The following is a 16,657-nucleotide window of genomic DNA, read 5'->3' as shown; positions in this document are numbered from 1 at the left end:
CATATACTATACAAAAATGAAGAATGATGTAAAAAATACAATTTAAAAATGTTATGTACAATACAGTAATTTGAGAAAAAAAAAACAACCTACCTAAAGAGTCCAAAATATCCTTTATATCTGTAATTAGGCAGTCCAATTTATAATTCTCTCGATGAGTGGGAGCATCTGTTTCTCCATAACCTCTCAAATCCAGAGCTACAACTCGATATTCACTTTTAAATTCCCTTAGTTGGTGACGCCAAGAATACCTGCAGAAAATAAGAAATGTTAAAAAATCACAATAACTAAAACAAGGAATAGCAGTATAGATTTTCTTAGTGGAAAATTGTAAGAAACTCCTTATTTTGAGGAAGTTTATATAGCTGTGTGTGAGCAAAAAGCACTGCTGTTCTTTATTAAAATTATATTATCCTATTTTTTATCCACTCCAGTGGATATAACAAAGGATGTAAACTATCAGAAACTAAAATATATACAGATATACTTCACAAATCAATTTTCTAAGCTTTTCTTAGTTTACAAGTGCGAAGGCACCTAAACCTGCAAGTGCATCTGTATAGTAGAATCATTTGATCCTCTAAACAAATTTTCAAGATTAAAATTTATTTGCAGCAACATGGATGGAGCTGGAAGGGATCATGCTCAGCGAAATAAGCCAGAAAGAAAAAGAAAAATACCGAATGGTCTCACTCATAGCAGGAATTTAGAAAACCTAAATAAGGGACCAGGAAAAAGACTAATTATAATAAAGAAAAAATCAAAATCAACAAGTAATTATAAACCAGAGACACACTATGGGGGGTGGGGAGGGGTGAAGAGGAGGGATTAGGGCCAAAATAAGGGGGGTGGGAATTGTATGGGGAATATAAACCAAAATGAAAATGCATACATTGTCCAAAAATGAAAAATGATATAAGAATTATATAAAATAAAATATTTAAAAAAATAAAATTTATTTCCCTAAAATGTAGATGTTTACTTATCTTTCTCCACTGTCAAATAGGGCTTGGTAATAATAACAGTTTAGTTATTATTACTGTTAGTATTAATAACAGTAATAAACTGTTAGTAATAATAACAGTTTACTTATGGATGAAAAATTCTTAAGGCTGAAAAAAAGGATTATTTTTTATTTTTTATTTTTATATAGAGCATGTTTTCTTTTCTTTCTTTCTTCTTTGTTTTTTTTTTTTTTTTTTTTTTTTTTTTTGTTTGTTTATACATGCACTGGGTACAGTCAGAAGCGCGGGAGGGTGAGAGAATTCACTAGAGCCAGAGCGGGAGCAGAGCAGGCAGAAGGACCGAAGCACACTGCTGAGGGGAGCAGCGGGCGGGCAGGAGAGGTCTGCCGCCATGGTGGGACCCTCCTCTCGGGCCCGGGAGCAGCCGGGGATCGAACCGCGCCGCAGAGGCTGCGGGCAGCTTCGCAACCCAGCGCTCAACCGCTGCGCCACCGGGGAGGCCCTGAAAAAAAGGATTATTACTGAAAGAATCAACTAGGGCCTCCCTGGTGGTGCAGAGGTTAAAGACACAGCGCTATCAAACTATTGGCAGCCACTGCAACACAAGTTCCATCTTCGACCAGGGAGCTGACCCACATGGCACAGCGGACCTCTCCTGTTTCACCCTCATCAGTGTTTTTCAGTAGATCTGCCCATAATTCCCCCAACTCTGTCTCTGGTGAATCGTCTCACCTACCGTAACTCTGTCCTACACCCAAATTCTTGTATGCATAAAATAAATCTTTTTTAAAAAAAGAAAGAATCAAATAACTGTTTAAGATAAATCTGCTGCTAAAACAAAATTCTTTGGTGGAGAAGATCCTGATTCATGTGTACAAGCAAGTGTGATATTAATTAAACTAAACCCAATGGCACCAGCATACACCAATTAGAATGACCATAATGCTACAGCCAAGTCCTAAGTCCTCTGCTGGGCCAGGTATTCCCTCTGTACAGAATTCATTGAAATCAGAAAGCCATAAGATATCCTTCAAAATCAAAATCATTTTAGATAACAATCAAAAAATATGGATTTCTCAAAGTGACTATGTGAGGGAACTCAAGACTGCATTTAAAAAACAAATGTATCTGCATGCACATCTCTTCACGGAAATACAGTGTAAATTTTCTGACATAAGCCAAATGGAAGATCATTGTCTGAAAAGGTTTTTGTAGTGTAATAATGAAGTGAGTAGAGTGATTTGAATTATCAATCATTGTGAGAAGTGACATAAAACAATAAGATCCGTGAAACAAATCAAATACCAACAGATATAAGGGAGTCAGATACATATTTATAGAATTATGAAAGGACACAGAATCATTGATCTATTCCTAAGATATCTATGATTTGTGAAAATCTGCAAAAGCATTGGAAGCAATTAGGAAGGATTTGAAAATGCTAATAAGAATTTTTTTTTTTTTTGCTAGGCATAGCAATCTTGTTTCTGGGTTAAAAAAAATTAAGGACACAGCAGAAATCAAAAGAATAATCAGTAACTACTATGAACAGTTATATGGAAACAAGTTTAACAATCTAGAGGAGATGGACAAATTCCTACAACTCTACAATCACCCAAAGCTAGATAAAGAAGAAATAGAACACCTAAACAGACCAATTACAAGCAGCGAAATTGAAATGGTAATCAAAAACCTCCCCAAAAACAAAAGCCCAGGACCTGATGGATTTACAAATGAATTCTACCAAACATTCAGAGACGAATTAGTGCCTATCCTTCACAAACTCTTCCAAAAAATTGAGAAGGAAGGGACAATACCAAACACGTTCTATGAAGCCAACATTACACTAATACCAAAACCGAACAAGGACAACACAAAAAAGGAAAACTACAGGCCAATCTCCCTAATGAACACTGATGCAAAAATCCTCAATAAAATTTTAGCCATCAGAATCCAACAATGTATCCATAAGATAATTCACCACGACCAAGTGGGATTCATTCCAGGGACACAAGGATGGTTTAACATCCGAAAATCAATCAACGTTATCCAACACATCAAAAAAAAGAAATATAAAACCATATGATAATATCAATAGATGCTGAGAAAGCTTTCGACAAAGTGCAACACCCATTCATGATAAAAGCCCTTGAAATTCTTGGGATACAAGGAACATACCTTAACATCATAAAGGCCATCTATGACAAGCCAACAGCCAGTATCATTCTCAATGGTGAAAAGCTGAAAGCAATTCCATTAAGATCTGGAACAAGACAAGGATGTCCACTCTCACCACTGCTTTTCAATATAATACTGGAAGTCCTAGCCAGGGCAATAAGACAAGAGAAAGACATCCAAGGAATCCAAATAGGAAAAGAAGAAGTCAAACTATCACTATTTGCAGACGATATGATATTATACATAGAGAACCCCAAAAACTCCACAGAAAAGCTAATTCAACTCATCAATCAGTTCAGTAAAGTGGCAGGATACAAAATCAACACGCAAAAGTCAGTAGCCTTCCTATACACAAACAATAAATCTGAAGAAGAAAAAATCAAAAAAAAACCATCCCTTTCGTTATTGAAAACAAAAAAAATCAAATATTTGGGAATAAATCTAACAAAAGAGGTAAAGGACCTATACAAAGAAAACTATAAAACACTGTTAAAAGAAATAGAAGAAGACACAAAGAAATGGAGAGATATCCCCTGCTCATGGATTGGAAGAATAAACATTATTAAAATGGCCATCCTTCCAAAAGCAATATACAGATTCAATGCTATTCCAATCAAAATTTCAATGTCATTCTTCAAAGAAATAGAACAATTATTGATGAAATTCATATGGAATCACAAAAACCCGAATAGCCAAAGCTCTCCTGAAAAAAAAGAAGGGAATGGAGGCATCACACTCCCAGACTTCAAACTATACTACAAAGCCATAATCATCAAAACTGCATGGTATTGGAACAAGAACAGACATACAGACCAATGGAATCGAATAGAAAATCCAGAAATAAACCCACAGATTTATGGTCAACTAATCTTTGACAAAGGAGCAAAGACTATGCATTGGAGCAAAGAAAGTTTGTTCAATAAATGGTGCTGGGAAAACTGGGTTGCTACATGCAAAAGAATGAAGCTTGACCACTACCTCACACCATACACAAAAATCAACTCAAAATGGATTAAAGAATTAGACGTAAGACCTGAAACCATAAAATATATAGAAGGAAATAGGCGAAACACTACGTGATTTGCACATCAAAGTCATCTTTACAGACACATCACCCAAAGCAGTGATAGTGAAGGCGAAGATAAACAGCTGGGACTACATCAAATTAAAGAGCTTCTGCACAGCAAAAGAGACAATAACAAAAACAAAGAGAAACCCCACCAACTGGGAGAACATTTTTGCACCCAACACTAATGATAAAGGACTGATCACAAAAATCTGCAAAGAGCTGATGAGACTCAACAACAAAGAAAATAATCCAGTCAAAAAATGGGCAGAAGAGCTAAAAAGAAACTTCTCTGAAGAGGAAATGCAAATGGCCAACAGGCATATGAAAAAATGTTCAACATCACTTGTCATCAGGGAAATGCAATCAAAACTACCATGAGATACCATCTTACACCAGTGAGAATGGCACATATTAAAAAAACTAGCAACAACAAATGTTGGCGAGGGTGTGGAGAAAAAGGAACTCTTCTGCACTGTTGGTGGGAGTGCAAACTGGTCCAACCACTGTGGAAAGCTGTGTGGAGATTTCTGGACCTACTAAACATAGAGCTTCCATATGATCCAGCAATTCCACTCCTAGGTATTTACCCAAAGGACACAGAAACATCCATTCCAAAGAACACCTGCACCCCTATGTTTATAGCAGCACTGTTTACAATAGCTAAGCTTTGGAAACAACCCAAATGCCCAAAAATAGATGACTGGATCAAGAAGATGTGGTACATATATACCATGGAATATTACTCAGCATTCAAAAAAGATAAACACATGCAATTTGCAGCAACATGGATGGCGCTGGAAGGGATCATGCTCAGCGAAATAAGCCAAAAAGAAAAAGAAAAATACCGGATGGTCTCACTCATAGCAGGAATCTAGAAAACTTAAATAAGGGACCAGGAAAATGAATAACTATAAGAAAGTGAAAATCAAAATCAACAAAAAACTATGAACCAGAGACACTTTTAGGGGGGCAGGGGCGGGAGGGAGGGATTGGGGTCAGAATGGGGGCGCTGCAATTGTATGGGGAATATAACAATAAAATTTATTATCTAATAAAAAAAAAATTAAGTCTTTTTTTTTCCTTAAAGCTACTCATCTGTCAATGCAGATGATTTTATTATTTTCCCCATTAGCCTTACTTAAAAATTTGAATTGATTTTTAAATATCTTTGTAACTGGAGCCCAACTCTTTGTTCTTCATAATCATTCACACCCAATCAATAAACTTCTGCAGATTTAACCTTTTAAATATTTATTTAATCATATTTCCCATCCATCTTTGCTATCATTACCTTCATTCAGGTCTCCACTAATGCAGTAACCTATTGATTGGTTTATGTCATTTCACTCCCCTCAGCTCTACCTTCTACCAAATCGGAGTGATGTAGCAAGAACACAAACTATCTCATGTCATTTTTGTTTAAAATATCTCCTTGATGCCCTATTACTCATAACAAGAAGCCCAAACTTCATGTTATTCTAGCAGACAAAACTGCCAAGATTTGATTGACTATTGCCCAATTTTTCAGCCTGATTATACTATATATAATTCATTATATAATAAAAAGAGCTAACATCAATATTCTTACTATATGCCAGGCAAAATTCTAAGTGCTTCACACCTAGTGATGTTGATCTTCTAAACAATACTGCAAGGTAGGTATTATTATTTATTATCTCCACTTTACAAATGAAGTGCCAAATTTCACAGAATTAGCAAATAGCAGAGCCAGCATTCAATCCCAGGGAGTCTAACCTCAAAGTTCCCAGTACATTTCTTCTGTGACACTAAACCACTTGTGATGAACAAAGATGGGTATTATTTTTTGCTTTTATGATTTGGTCCACATGATTTCCTTTGTCTGACAAGCCATCCCCCTCTGCCACTCCCCTTTCCCTAGTCTCTGCCCTTTATCTCTCAGTAAATTCCTCCTATGTTCACTGCAGCACGATTTACAATATCCAAGTTGTGGAAATAACCTAAATGCCTATCAGCAGAGCAGTGGATTAAGAAGATGTGGTATATATGTATCATGGAATATTACTCAGCTATTAAAAAAAAAAACCTCTTGCAAACTTCTCTGAAGAGGAAATGCAAATGGTCAACAGGCATATGAAAAAATGTTCAACATCACTTGTAACCAGGGAAATGCAAATCAAAACTACCATGAGATACCATCTTACACCAGTGAGAATGGCACATATTAAAAAAAAACTAGCAACAACAAATGTTGGCGAGGATGTGGAGAAAAAGGAACTCTCCTGCACTGTTGGTGGGAGTGCAAACTGGTCCAACCACTATGGAGAGCTGTGTGGAGATTTCTGGACCTACTAAACATAGAGCTTCCATATGATCCAGCAATTCCACTCCTAGGTATTTACCCAAAGGACACAGAAACATCAATTCCAAAGAACACCTGCACCCCTATGTTTATAGCAGCACTGTTTACAATAGCTAAGCTTTGGAAACAACCCAAATGCCCAAAAATAGATGACTGGATCAAGAAGATGTGGTACATATACACCATGGAATATTACTCAGCATTCAAAAAAGATAAACACATGCAATTTGCAGCAACATGGATGGCACTGGAAGGGATCATGCTCAGTGAAATAAGCCAGAAAGAAAAAAAAAAAAATACCGGATGGTCTCACTCATAGCAAGAATCTAGAAAACTTAAATAAGGGACCAGGAAAATGAATAACTATAAGAAAGTGAAAATCAAAATCAACAAAAAACTATGAACCAGAGACACTCTATGGAGGGGGGGGCGGGGAGGGGAGGGATTGGGGTCAAAATAAGGGGGTTGCAATTGTATGGGGAATATAAAAATAAAATTTATTTAAAAAAAAAACCTCTTGCCATGTGTAACATAGATGGAAATAGAGGGAATTACGCTAAGTGAAGTAAGTCAGATGAAGAGAGGCAAATTCTGGATGATTGCATGTATATTTTGAATCTAAAGAAATAAAACAAAGGAAGCGACAAAACTAACCTTAGAAATATGACTACAAAATTGAGACTATTAGAGGGGGAGGGGGAAGATAAAGAGGCGGGGACAAGTGGCTTATGGGCAAAGTACTATGGGTTCTTGGATAATGGCAGGATATGGTAACATACATCTAAGAAAGTGTGAACCTATTCTCCTAAATCATATGTAGTATTGTAAAGCAATGCTATCTCAATAAATTAAAAAATAGTTCCCAAATTCAACTCTACATGGGATGACTATTTCAACCAGAAACTCTAATGAGCACAAGAAGAGAAAATGTAATGTACCATATTTTTATTCATGTGTCCATTTATTCATTTGTTCTACAAGTATTAAAGACAGATTACACTATAAAAAAGAAATTAAATCCCCAAATTACTCCTAAGCAATTTATCTTCCATTTCTATTAAAATGTGCTTTGTTTTAATATCTTAAATATCTGTCATTTAGAATTCATTTGATAGAGATTTTGAGGGAAAAATTTGACTGAAAATGTTAAGATCTTGCAATATTTTACATTTGAAATTATATTACAGATTATGCAAATGTAGTGCCTGCATACATCTTGTGAATAACTGAAATTACCTTACAAATAAATCCAACTATTGCTGTTATCAATGAATGGAGTCAAACAATGTCATCAACCTTTTTTTTTTTAAAGATTTATTTATACAAGAACTGGGGTACAGGCCAGAGGCACGGGAGGGTGAGAGAATTCACCAGAGACAGAGCGGGGAGCAGTACGGGCAGAAGGACCGAAGACACTGCTGAGGGGAACAGCGGGAGAGGCAGGAGAGGTCTGCTGCACCATGTGGGTTTCTCCCTGGCTGGCCGGGAATAGAACCCACGCCTCACAGCGCAGCGCTCAACCCGCTGCACCACCAGGGAGGCCCTATTTTCAACCTTTCTAAGAAATAGAACAACTACTGTTTTAATGAATTGCAAAAGAATAATTTTGAAATGTAATTTTCCTGGGATTCATAAACAGCCTATTGACTTACACTTTTAACTCTACATTGAATGAGAAATCACCCAAGTGATACACTGATGGGCGTGTCATTCATATGAAAAAAACAAAAGCCAACTTCTTTGATACAGAAATGAAACATAATCACAAAATCTGTAAATCCTAAACATATTATAAATAAACAAAACTAGTTATTTTCATCCACACTGGGTTTTCTTTTTCCTGGTAAATTTAGGTAGTAACAGGATACTTTTAAAAAAGAGTACATATTTGCTAGTTATTACTCTTCACATAAGGAGGGCTCCTGATTTATAGGCTAACCACTTGCAAGTGTAAATACCTGTTTTCCCTTCATAACAGAGAGAAGGCTTCTGTGCCCAGCTGTCTCCATGAAGAGGCCCACTTGCCTCAGCAATTGAGAAATGACAAATCCATCCCATACAGCTGGTGATGAAAACGATTCAAGAAACTGCCTGCATCAGCTCAAAATCTTTTTAAAGGCAATGCAAATTGAGGTGGAGAGAGAGTGGGAGAAAAATCATCCTTTGACGAACAGACTTATTTTGGGATAATGTAGCTAAAGATCTCATAGACATGTATCTTGTTTGAAATTTCCTTTAGGTTTTAAGAAAGAACATCCAGGATTTTTATTGTTTCTGTAACATCTAATAGTCTATATTAAACGTCACCATTTCTCAAGAGCTATTCTTAGGTAATGACGATAAACGTAGGTAATATACTATATAGTGCTTTTCAGTTTAAAACGCACTTTACACACATTGACAATTTATGAATCAAATCTTTGAATCAAATGTTTCTGAACTATTTGATCTACAAACAAGCTTGTAATTTCATGTGTATTTAGGCAAAATTTGATTAATAGGGGAAAAATTCTTACATTTATAACGTAATTGATGAATCTGGTGTGAATTGGTTTGAAATGCCAGACTTAAAATCCTTTTTTTTTTTGGTGGGGGGGGAGCTTTTAAAGAGAGGAAGTCATGAAAAGGAAAAAAAGAAAAGGGAAAACCTAAGAAAGGTCTTGAAGTTGCTTAATCAAAACAGTTTTGTTCTAAACTCTGCTTCAAAGAGACTTTTTTTTCTAAGTGGAACACTTGAATAGAACTGACGATATATTCCTTTATGCGTAAATAATGGTCTTTTGAATGGATCGAAGGCAAGTGGGCATGAACATTTGAGGTCTTGATTTAGAGTGTGACATACTCAAATAGAAGTCTTTGATTATCAACAATCTTCAAGTACTAGCTTTAAGATTCTCCCTCAACAACCAGCTAGTTTTCAGATCAATAGTCTGCAAAATGCAGTGTATTCAGTTTGGTCTACTGGGTAAATGATATCTGGAGGTTGATGCTAATATTTTAAATTGTAACAAAGTTCTTGCTGGAGTAACAAATAGTGGGTTTGGTGAACTAACTTTGTGATCTGCTTCTATTTCCTAATTTATGCTCTTCAGAGTGAGGGTATATTTTTTTCCCTCCGAAACTAAAACCATTGTTCACAATGACTAGATCCCCTTCAGACACATCTAAAACAGTGTCATTGGAGCTAATGGGGCTGAAGCCCATGGATCAGTGCAGGGCATCCCTAGGTTGTCCTGTCCACTGAATATTCCAGGACATGTACAAGAATCACCAAATATTTCTAGTCTCCAAAAAGAGACCTCATGAAGAGAAAATAGTGGGATAATGCTAAGAAAATGTATGCAAAAGTATCATTTATAGAATGTGACAGAAAGTATCTACTATCCTCTATTAGGTGATTATCATTGCTATTTGGGGGGACACCTCAAAACAATTACCAAGTGGGTATAAGTTTATTTTTATCTCCAGGTACATTGTTCCAAACGTAAATAAAGTTCCAGGAGGAAAAGGAGCAATGACAAGTATTGGGGTTGGTGTGAGATAGAGAGAACAACCTTTAAGTCTTTTCTTTCTAAAAAGTTAATTATCAATGTTCCCCATTCAGATGATGAATTTTACTTAGAATGATGATTTTAAAAGTTGAAGTAAGGTATTTTCATACTGTTGGCTAACTTTTAATGGCTCTTGATTATTTCTATAAGGTGTAAAAATTGAAGGGTTAAAGTCCCTGTATCAGATCATCATCATTCCTAAATACTGTGAACAAGCTGCAGAAGTCAGCCCTGAAGTTCTTCACTTTATGGCCTTGCCAATTCTATAGGGTAGCTCTGAGGCTTAAATGAGATGATATATATTTGTAAAAGAGAAAATACCTGGCACATAGTAAGTGCTCAAAAAATGTTAGCTATCAGCAATAGTAGCAGCTAGAATCAGAAATTATCTGATATGTGGAGCTCCAAACAGAGTGAACAGGAAGAAAAGAAGAAAATGAACCTTTATTGAGTATTCACTTGGGGTCATGTGACTGGACTTCCTCATGTTTAGACTCCTTTTATCCTCACTCACAACAACTCTGTAAGACTACTGTAGAGGACCATGGGGGGTCCTGTACCAAGTAAGTGGATGAGCCAGAATTCACTGCCTATGTTACTCTAGGCAGATCTGACTGATGTTTCAGACCAATATTTTCTTGTGAACCAATCACATCAAGCACGAAATTAAAAAAGTCATATATATATATATATATATATATATATATATATATATATATACTTGAGTTCCACAGGGCTATTTATCTACCTCCTAATTAAGTTGCTTCCAGAGGACAGGGTGGATAAATTTTATCATTAAATTGACTTATTTATGTGAAGGTAAATCCTGGAGGAAGAAAAACCCTCACAAGGGAGTCACAGATTTTTTTTTTCCCTAGAAAGTAAGGATCACGCACAGACTTCTTGCTCTGGAAAAATGATGAGGTATATGGAGCTGGATGCATTTAAAATCAGGACCTTTGTTGACACAAAATCTCTAAAATGTCCAGCAGGTGAAAAATATACAATGATAGAATTCTAGGTATTAAGAGGATAGTAAGGGAAATATTTAGGGACAAGACATTGCCCCAGACCTTTAAAAAGATACCACATATCCTACTTTTCAGCCAACGCAGAAGATATATTTTCATCTATTTCTTGGCCTATTCATGAATCATCTCAAGATCATAAGTCTATGCTGCAAAAAATCTAGATTTCTTTTCATCAGCATGATATATCACCTCTTTTAAAGACGTTCTTTTATAAAAAAGCTTAAGTCATATGTTCTTTTCCTCTGTACTTATTTGACTCTGTGGAGTTTAAGGGAGGACAGAACATTTTCTCCTAGGTAACGAGCAACTGTGTATTTTAGGCTAGAGGTTTTCTTTCCAATGTGAAGTATTTGGGTGTTTAATTGGTCCCACTTTCATATGAACCTGTTGTGGTGTACATAGGAAATAGTTCATTTTCAGTTTCTGTGAATTTTCTTTCCTGTCTCTCTTTCCCCTCAATCCTCACAAAAAGTTTCCAAGTAACAGGCATTCTAAGTCTTTGGTTTCTTTCAAATCTCCTTTCCTCTTCTAATTTTGCATTTTGCACACAGAAGGTACTATAAAAACTGTTCTGAATTATTTCAGAATTGAAACATTAAAAGATACTGCTTTTAATTCTCAAAAAGAAAATTCAGGGCCTCCCTGGTGGCGCAGCGGTTGAGTGCTGGGTTTGCAAACTGCCCGCAGCCTCTGCAGCGCCAGTTCAATCCCCGGCTGCTCCCTGGCCACCAGAGGAGGGTCCCACATGGAGCGCAGACCTCTCCTGCCGCCCCCTGCTCCCCTCAGCAGTGTATTTCATCAGTCTGTCTGTTCTGTTCCCCACTCTGGCTCTGGTGAATTCTCTCACCCTCCCGCGCTTCTGACTGTACCCAGTGTTTGTATAAATACATAAATAAATAAATAAATCTTAAAAAATAAAAATATTTAAAAAGTAAAAAAAAATTAAAAAAAAGAAAATTCAGAAGCATTTCTTTAGAAGGAATACCATTCCTGTGATTCAGAAGCATTTAAGAATGATAACTGTAGGCAACGGATCATAGAGTAGGGTCTATCAAGTCATTAAAATAAATGATACAACAAAACTAAAAGTTAATTGGCAAGTTTACCAGAATTCTGGAAATCCATGAAGCAGCAGCATAAGTGGTTTGCCTCTTTCTCCAGCAGCAACATAGTGAAATCTTAGTCCTGAATCCTGCAGTAGAAAACAGAGGGTATGGAACTTTAGTGGTGTGTTGATTTCAAAGTAGTCATTTAGTATTCCCAGTCCGTTAAAAAAAAACTCTAATTACTTGTAATATCAAGAAATTAAATATTAAATTTCAAAAAGAAGAAACTCATGTATTAGCAGAGAGCAAGTTAACAGATTCACTTTTGTCTACATTCCCTTGTGCCATCCCTTCTTGTTCTGCTTAAAAGGTCAGTGTATATATTATGAGCTTTTGAAATAATGTCACAATTTGTGACTTTCATTTTACTGATGTGTCACATTTCATCTCATTCAGACACTGCAGGACATGTAAATAATTCTGATCTGAATTTATATTCCTGCCATATTTACCTCCTAGTCATGTACTTTTCTCAGCTTACCCCATCAAGAGCTATGCCATCAGTTACATAATTCACACCTCCTTTCCTTATTTTTAGGTGTTTCCTTCCCACATTATTATTTTAAGTTGAGAGTTGCGTGTGCTGTTCCCCTGCTGCCTGCTCCTCTGTCATATCAGTGTATTCCTCATAGCAGAATGCTCTATGTGTTCAAGGCTTCACTCTGCATATGGGGGACAGGACTGTCAAAGGAAAATAAAAAGCATGGGATTCAGATAGGAACACAACCAGCACAAAGCAAACTGAAGAAAGGAAATGGGAGAAAAACAAAAGCTTAGAAAGAAGAAAAGAAATAAAGAAAACCAAAAGCTAAGCACAGAGTTTTATATCCAGTAACCCAAGCAAGTGGGTTTTCAGATGGGAAAAAAAACTTAAAGGACTTCTAATTCAACCCCATCATTTTTGAAGATTTGGAAACCGAGTACCCGGGTTCTCGGTGATGTTAAGATAAGGAGTTTTGGGAACAGGACTGTGACTAGATCCCCCATCTTGTGCTACCTCCCAAAGAAAGTTCTTTCTACTTCTCATTTCTGTATCTCTGAACAACCTCTTAATGGTGGCCAAAGTCAGAAGAAAGGCATTATAAGGATTTCTGGATGATGCTTCCACTGCTTTCTTATGTTGGATGCAGATAACAAAACTGACTTTGCCCTCAAATATTGAATGCCTTCCTATCAGGTCAATGACTTCTTTTATTGGTAGTGAGTCTGGGAAGATAAAATGCCGTGGGCACTTGATCGGTGAGGTAACGAACCCTTTACAGCACTATGCTACAACAGTCTAAGGTTTTTGTTTTTATTTTTACAAACATTAGCTCATTTAATTGTCATATCAAAGCCAGGCTGAAATGTCAAAAGTGCCCTTGGTCTTCTGAACTCCAGCTGTTAGGAAATCTGGCTAATAGGAAGAGGACTTGGTGACATAAATATCCCCTCCTGTGAGACTAGTTCTGTAAGGCCTGTGAGTCAGACTGCAGGGTGCATCACAAGGGGCCACTTCCCTTCACCACCTGGAGTCTCAGGAAATAGAATATCCGTGGGCTGTGAGGAGGCTGGGGACAAGCACGGACCGTTAGCGAGTCTGCACGCACAGTTGACATTTACTTTGGATCCCATTCCTTTGGTTCTGACTTCTGAATCGGGGTCCTTCCCCACAAACCATTTTATCTTCCTCTATTCCTGTTGCTCGGGTAATCTACAAATGCTCCATTCCACGGATCAGAATAGACTCCCGATTTCCAATAATTTATACTATTCACTCTTTCAATCTCTAAAATTTGGCTAAGGAGCCTCCTGAGACATTACAGGCCACTAGAAACAATTCCCTCCAGCTGATTTGAGCTCCAAAGGGCAAAAAGGTGAAAAGGTGACAGGAGACAGCTTCCCCTTGGAGTAGCAAGGGAGCAGAATTATTCTGGATTGTTGGGGTTCAGAAGGAGTGGAGAGTAAAATAAGAGAACCCTGACTAGAGAAACTCCACATAACCTATTCTTATTCATTCTCTTATTCTCTCATTCTCTCTCTCTCACGCGCGCGCGTGCACACACACACACACACACACACACACACACACACACACACAGAGTCCGACCCTCCTCCCGCCACACCGCCCCTTCTGCGCCCCTCGGCATCTTCCCAGCCACACCGCGCGCCCTCTGCGCCCCGGGAACATTCGGGGCCGCTGGGCCAAACGTCACGGAAGGAGCAGCCCGGCGCCCTCCGCTCTCGGGGCGTCACGGTCCCCCCCGCACCGCCGGGCCCGCGCCGGCCTTCACCTTGATCCGCACGTAGCAGTGGGTGCCCAAAGAGGGGTCGTTCAGGCAGGCGGGGGGCTGTTCCCGGGCGACCCGCCGGAAGGTCTGCGCGGGCGCCCTGCCGATGCTCCACAAAAGTTTGAGCAGGTAGCCGGCGGCGCAGAGCCCGCAGTAGCAGTAGACCAGGCACCAGAAGAGCAGGGCGCGCACCGCGCGCGCCAGGCGGGGCAGGCAGTCCCCGAGCCGCGCCATCCGGCGGCCGCGCCAGGCCCGCTGCCCTTGCGACGCGCGGGAAGCGGCGGCCGCGCTCGGGCTGCGGAGCGAGACAGCGCGCGCGGCGGTGCGTCAGGTCCGCCCGCCCCGGCCGCCGGCTCCGCGCGCGCCTCCCCGCGGGCCCCCGGGCGGCCGCGCCGGGCCCGCGTCCCGCGTCCCCAGTCCCGGGTCGCCGCCGCGGGCTCCGGCGCGCTCGCTGCGCCCCCGGGGGCCGCCGGGCCAGCCCCGGAGCTGCGGCCGCCAGACCCCGCGCGGCGAGCCCCGCGCCCCGCGCGCCCAGGTGCCCCCAGCGCCGGGCACCGTGCCGAGCCCGCCCGCCGCCAGAAAGGGGAACCCCCTTCAAAGCTGCCAAACTGCGGGGGACAGGAAGGCGAGACTTCCCCGAGCCCGCCCAGGAGCCGCCGAGAGGCGCCCCTTTGGTTGTGAGCGGGGCGCGCCCCTCCCGCTCCGCGCCCCGTTAGGTGCTGGAATGTCGTTAGGCCTTTTTCTGGGTCCCGGCGACGGGGCGCGGGTCCGGGAGGCGCTCATTGGTCTTCGTGCTGCGGACAGACGTGGCTACTCAGGCTTCGCAGGCTTCGGAAGCTGTTGCTGTTCTCCAGCTCGGTTCGGAGACACCGGCAACCCATTTAGGCCTCGCTGGTTCTCAAGTCACGCTTCTGACAACCCCCATCTGTGTATTTTTCCTGCCTACATACATTTTTTGTCAGTTTTCCATTGCTGTAAGTGTTTTCCTCGCAAGAATATTGTATAAATATATTTAAATAATATGTGACCTTTTGCTTAGCATAATAATCCATCTGAGACACAATCTGTTGCTTGTGTTGTTTCTTTTTTTTTTTTTTTCTTTTTTGCTCCTGATTAGTATTTCATTGAATGGGTGTGCGATAATTGTTCGTTGGTTCCCCAGGTATGGGCATTGAGGTTTCTTCCCCAGGTTTCGGTAGCTATGAATAAAGTGATGATAAGCATCCATGTAAAGTTTTTTTGTGTAAACCTAAGTTTTCATTTCATTTCGGTTCACTTGGTGGGGCATTTCTCTGAAGATTTTATTCTTTTACAAAGTGTGTCCAGATTTTTTACTCACTTTTAAAAAATTGGGTTGTTTTCTTACAATTGAGTTTTTAATATAAAACTGAGTTGTTTTTATAAAATTTTAAAAGAATTTGGATACAAATCCTTTATTGTACTTTATGTGATTTGCAAATATTTCCCCAGCCTTTCTTTTTTCATTCGTGTAATAGATTTTGAAGAGATTTTCTTAATTTTGATGTCATCCAACTTATCATTTCTTTCTTTTCTTTTTTTCTTTAAGATTTATTTTTTATTTATACAATAGCTGGGGTACAGGCCAGAGGATTGGGAAGGTGAGAGGATTCACTAGAGACAGAGTGGGAAGGAGAACAGGCAGATGGAAAGCACTGCTGAGGGGAGCAGTGGGCAGGACAGGAAAGGTCTGCCACACCATGTGGGTATCTCCCTGGCCAGCCGGAATCGAACCTGCACTGCAGAGGCTGTGGACAGCTTCACAGCACTGTGCTCAACCCCCTGCGCCACCGGGGAGGCCCCCATTTCTTTGTTTTATAGATAATAATTGTGGTCTTCTATGTAAGAAAATTTTGCCTAACTCAAGATCAACAAGGATTTTTTTATCCTATGTTTTCTTCTAGAACTTTATGTTTTATGTTTAGGTCTGTGATCCATTTTTAATTGAATTTCAGTATAGGGCACAAAATCTGGATTGATATGTGCACATGAGTATTCAAGTGTCTTGTCACCATTTGTTGAAAAGAATATTTTCTGACTTTTTGATTTGTTGTAATGGTAGGACAGTGCTTTCTTGATTCTGAGTAGACTCCTGAATTCTTTTAAAAAAAATTGAAATACAATTGCA

The 16,657-nt window shown here is 39.4% G+C and overlaps 1 protein-coding gene across 1 annotated transcript in view; it reads right to left on the bottom strand.

Moving 5' to 3' along the window:
• Positions 1–14,776, bottom strand: part of EPHX4 (epoxide hydrolase 4) — a 35,057-nt gene extending 20,281 nt beyond the window's left edge. The window contains exons 1-3 of the mRNA XM_037500311.2: positions 14,515–14,776; positions 12,242–12,327; positions 94–251 (exon numbers count right to left, since the gene is read on the bottom strand). Coding sequence (XP_037356208.1) covers positions 94–251; positions 12,242–12,327; positions 14,515–14,745 — 475 coding nt within the window. The 5' untranslated portion in view covers positions 14,746–14,776. The remainder of the gene's footprint in view (positions 1–93; positions 252–12,241; positions 12,328–14,514) is intronic.
• Between the last annotated feature and the right edge of the window lie 1,881 nt (positions 14,777–16,657).

The sequence above is a fragment of the Talpa occidentalis genome, unplaced genomic scaffold (genome assembly GCF_014898055.3).
Source record: "Talpa occidentalis isolate TD23 unplaced genomic scaffold, MPIMG_talOcc4v2.1 talOcc4.9, whole genome shotgun sequence".
Lineage (NCBI taxonomy): Eukaryota > Metazoa > Chordata > Mammalia > Eulipotyphla > Talpidae > Talpa > Talpa occidentalis.
The sequence above is the reverse complement of the archived record's forward strand: the minus strand, read 5'-3'. Positions and strand labels throughout refer to the sequence as shown.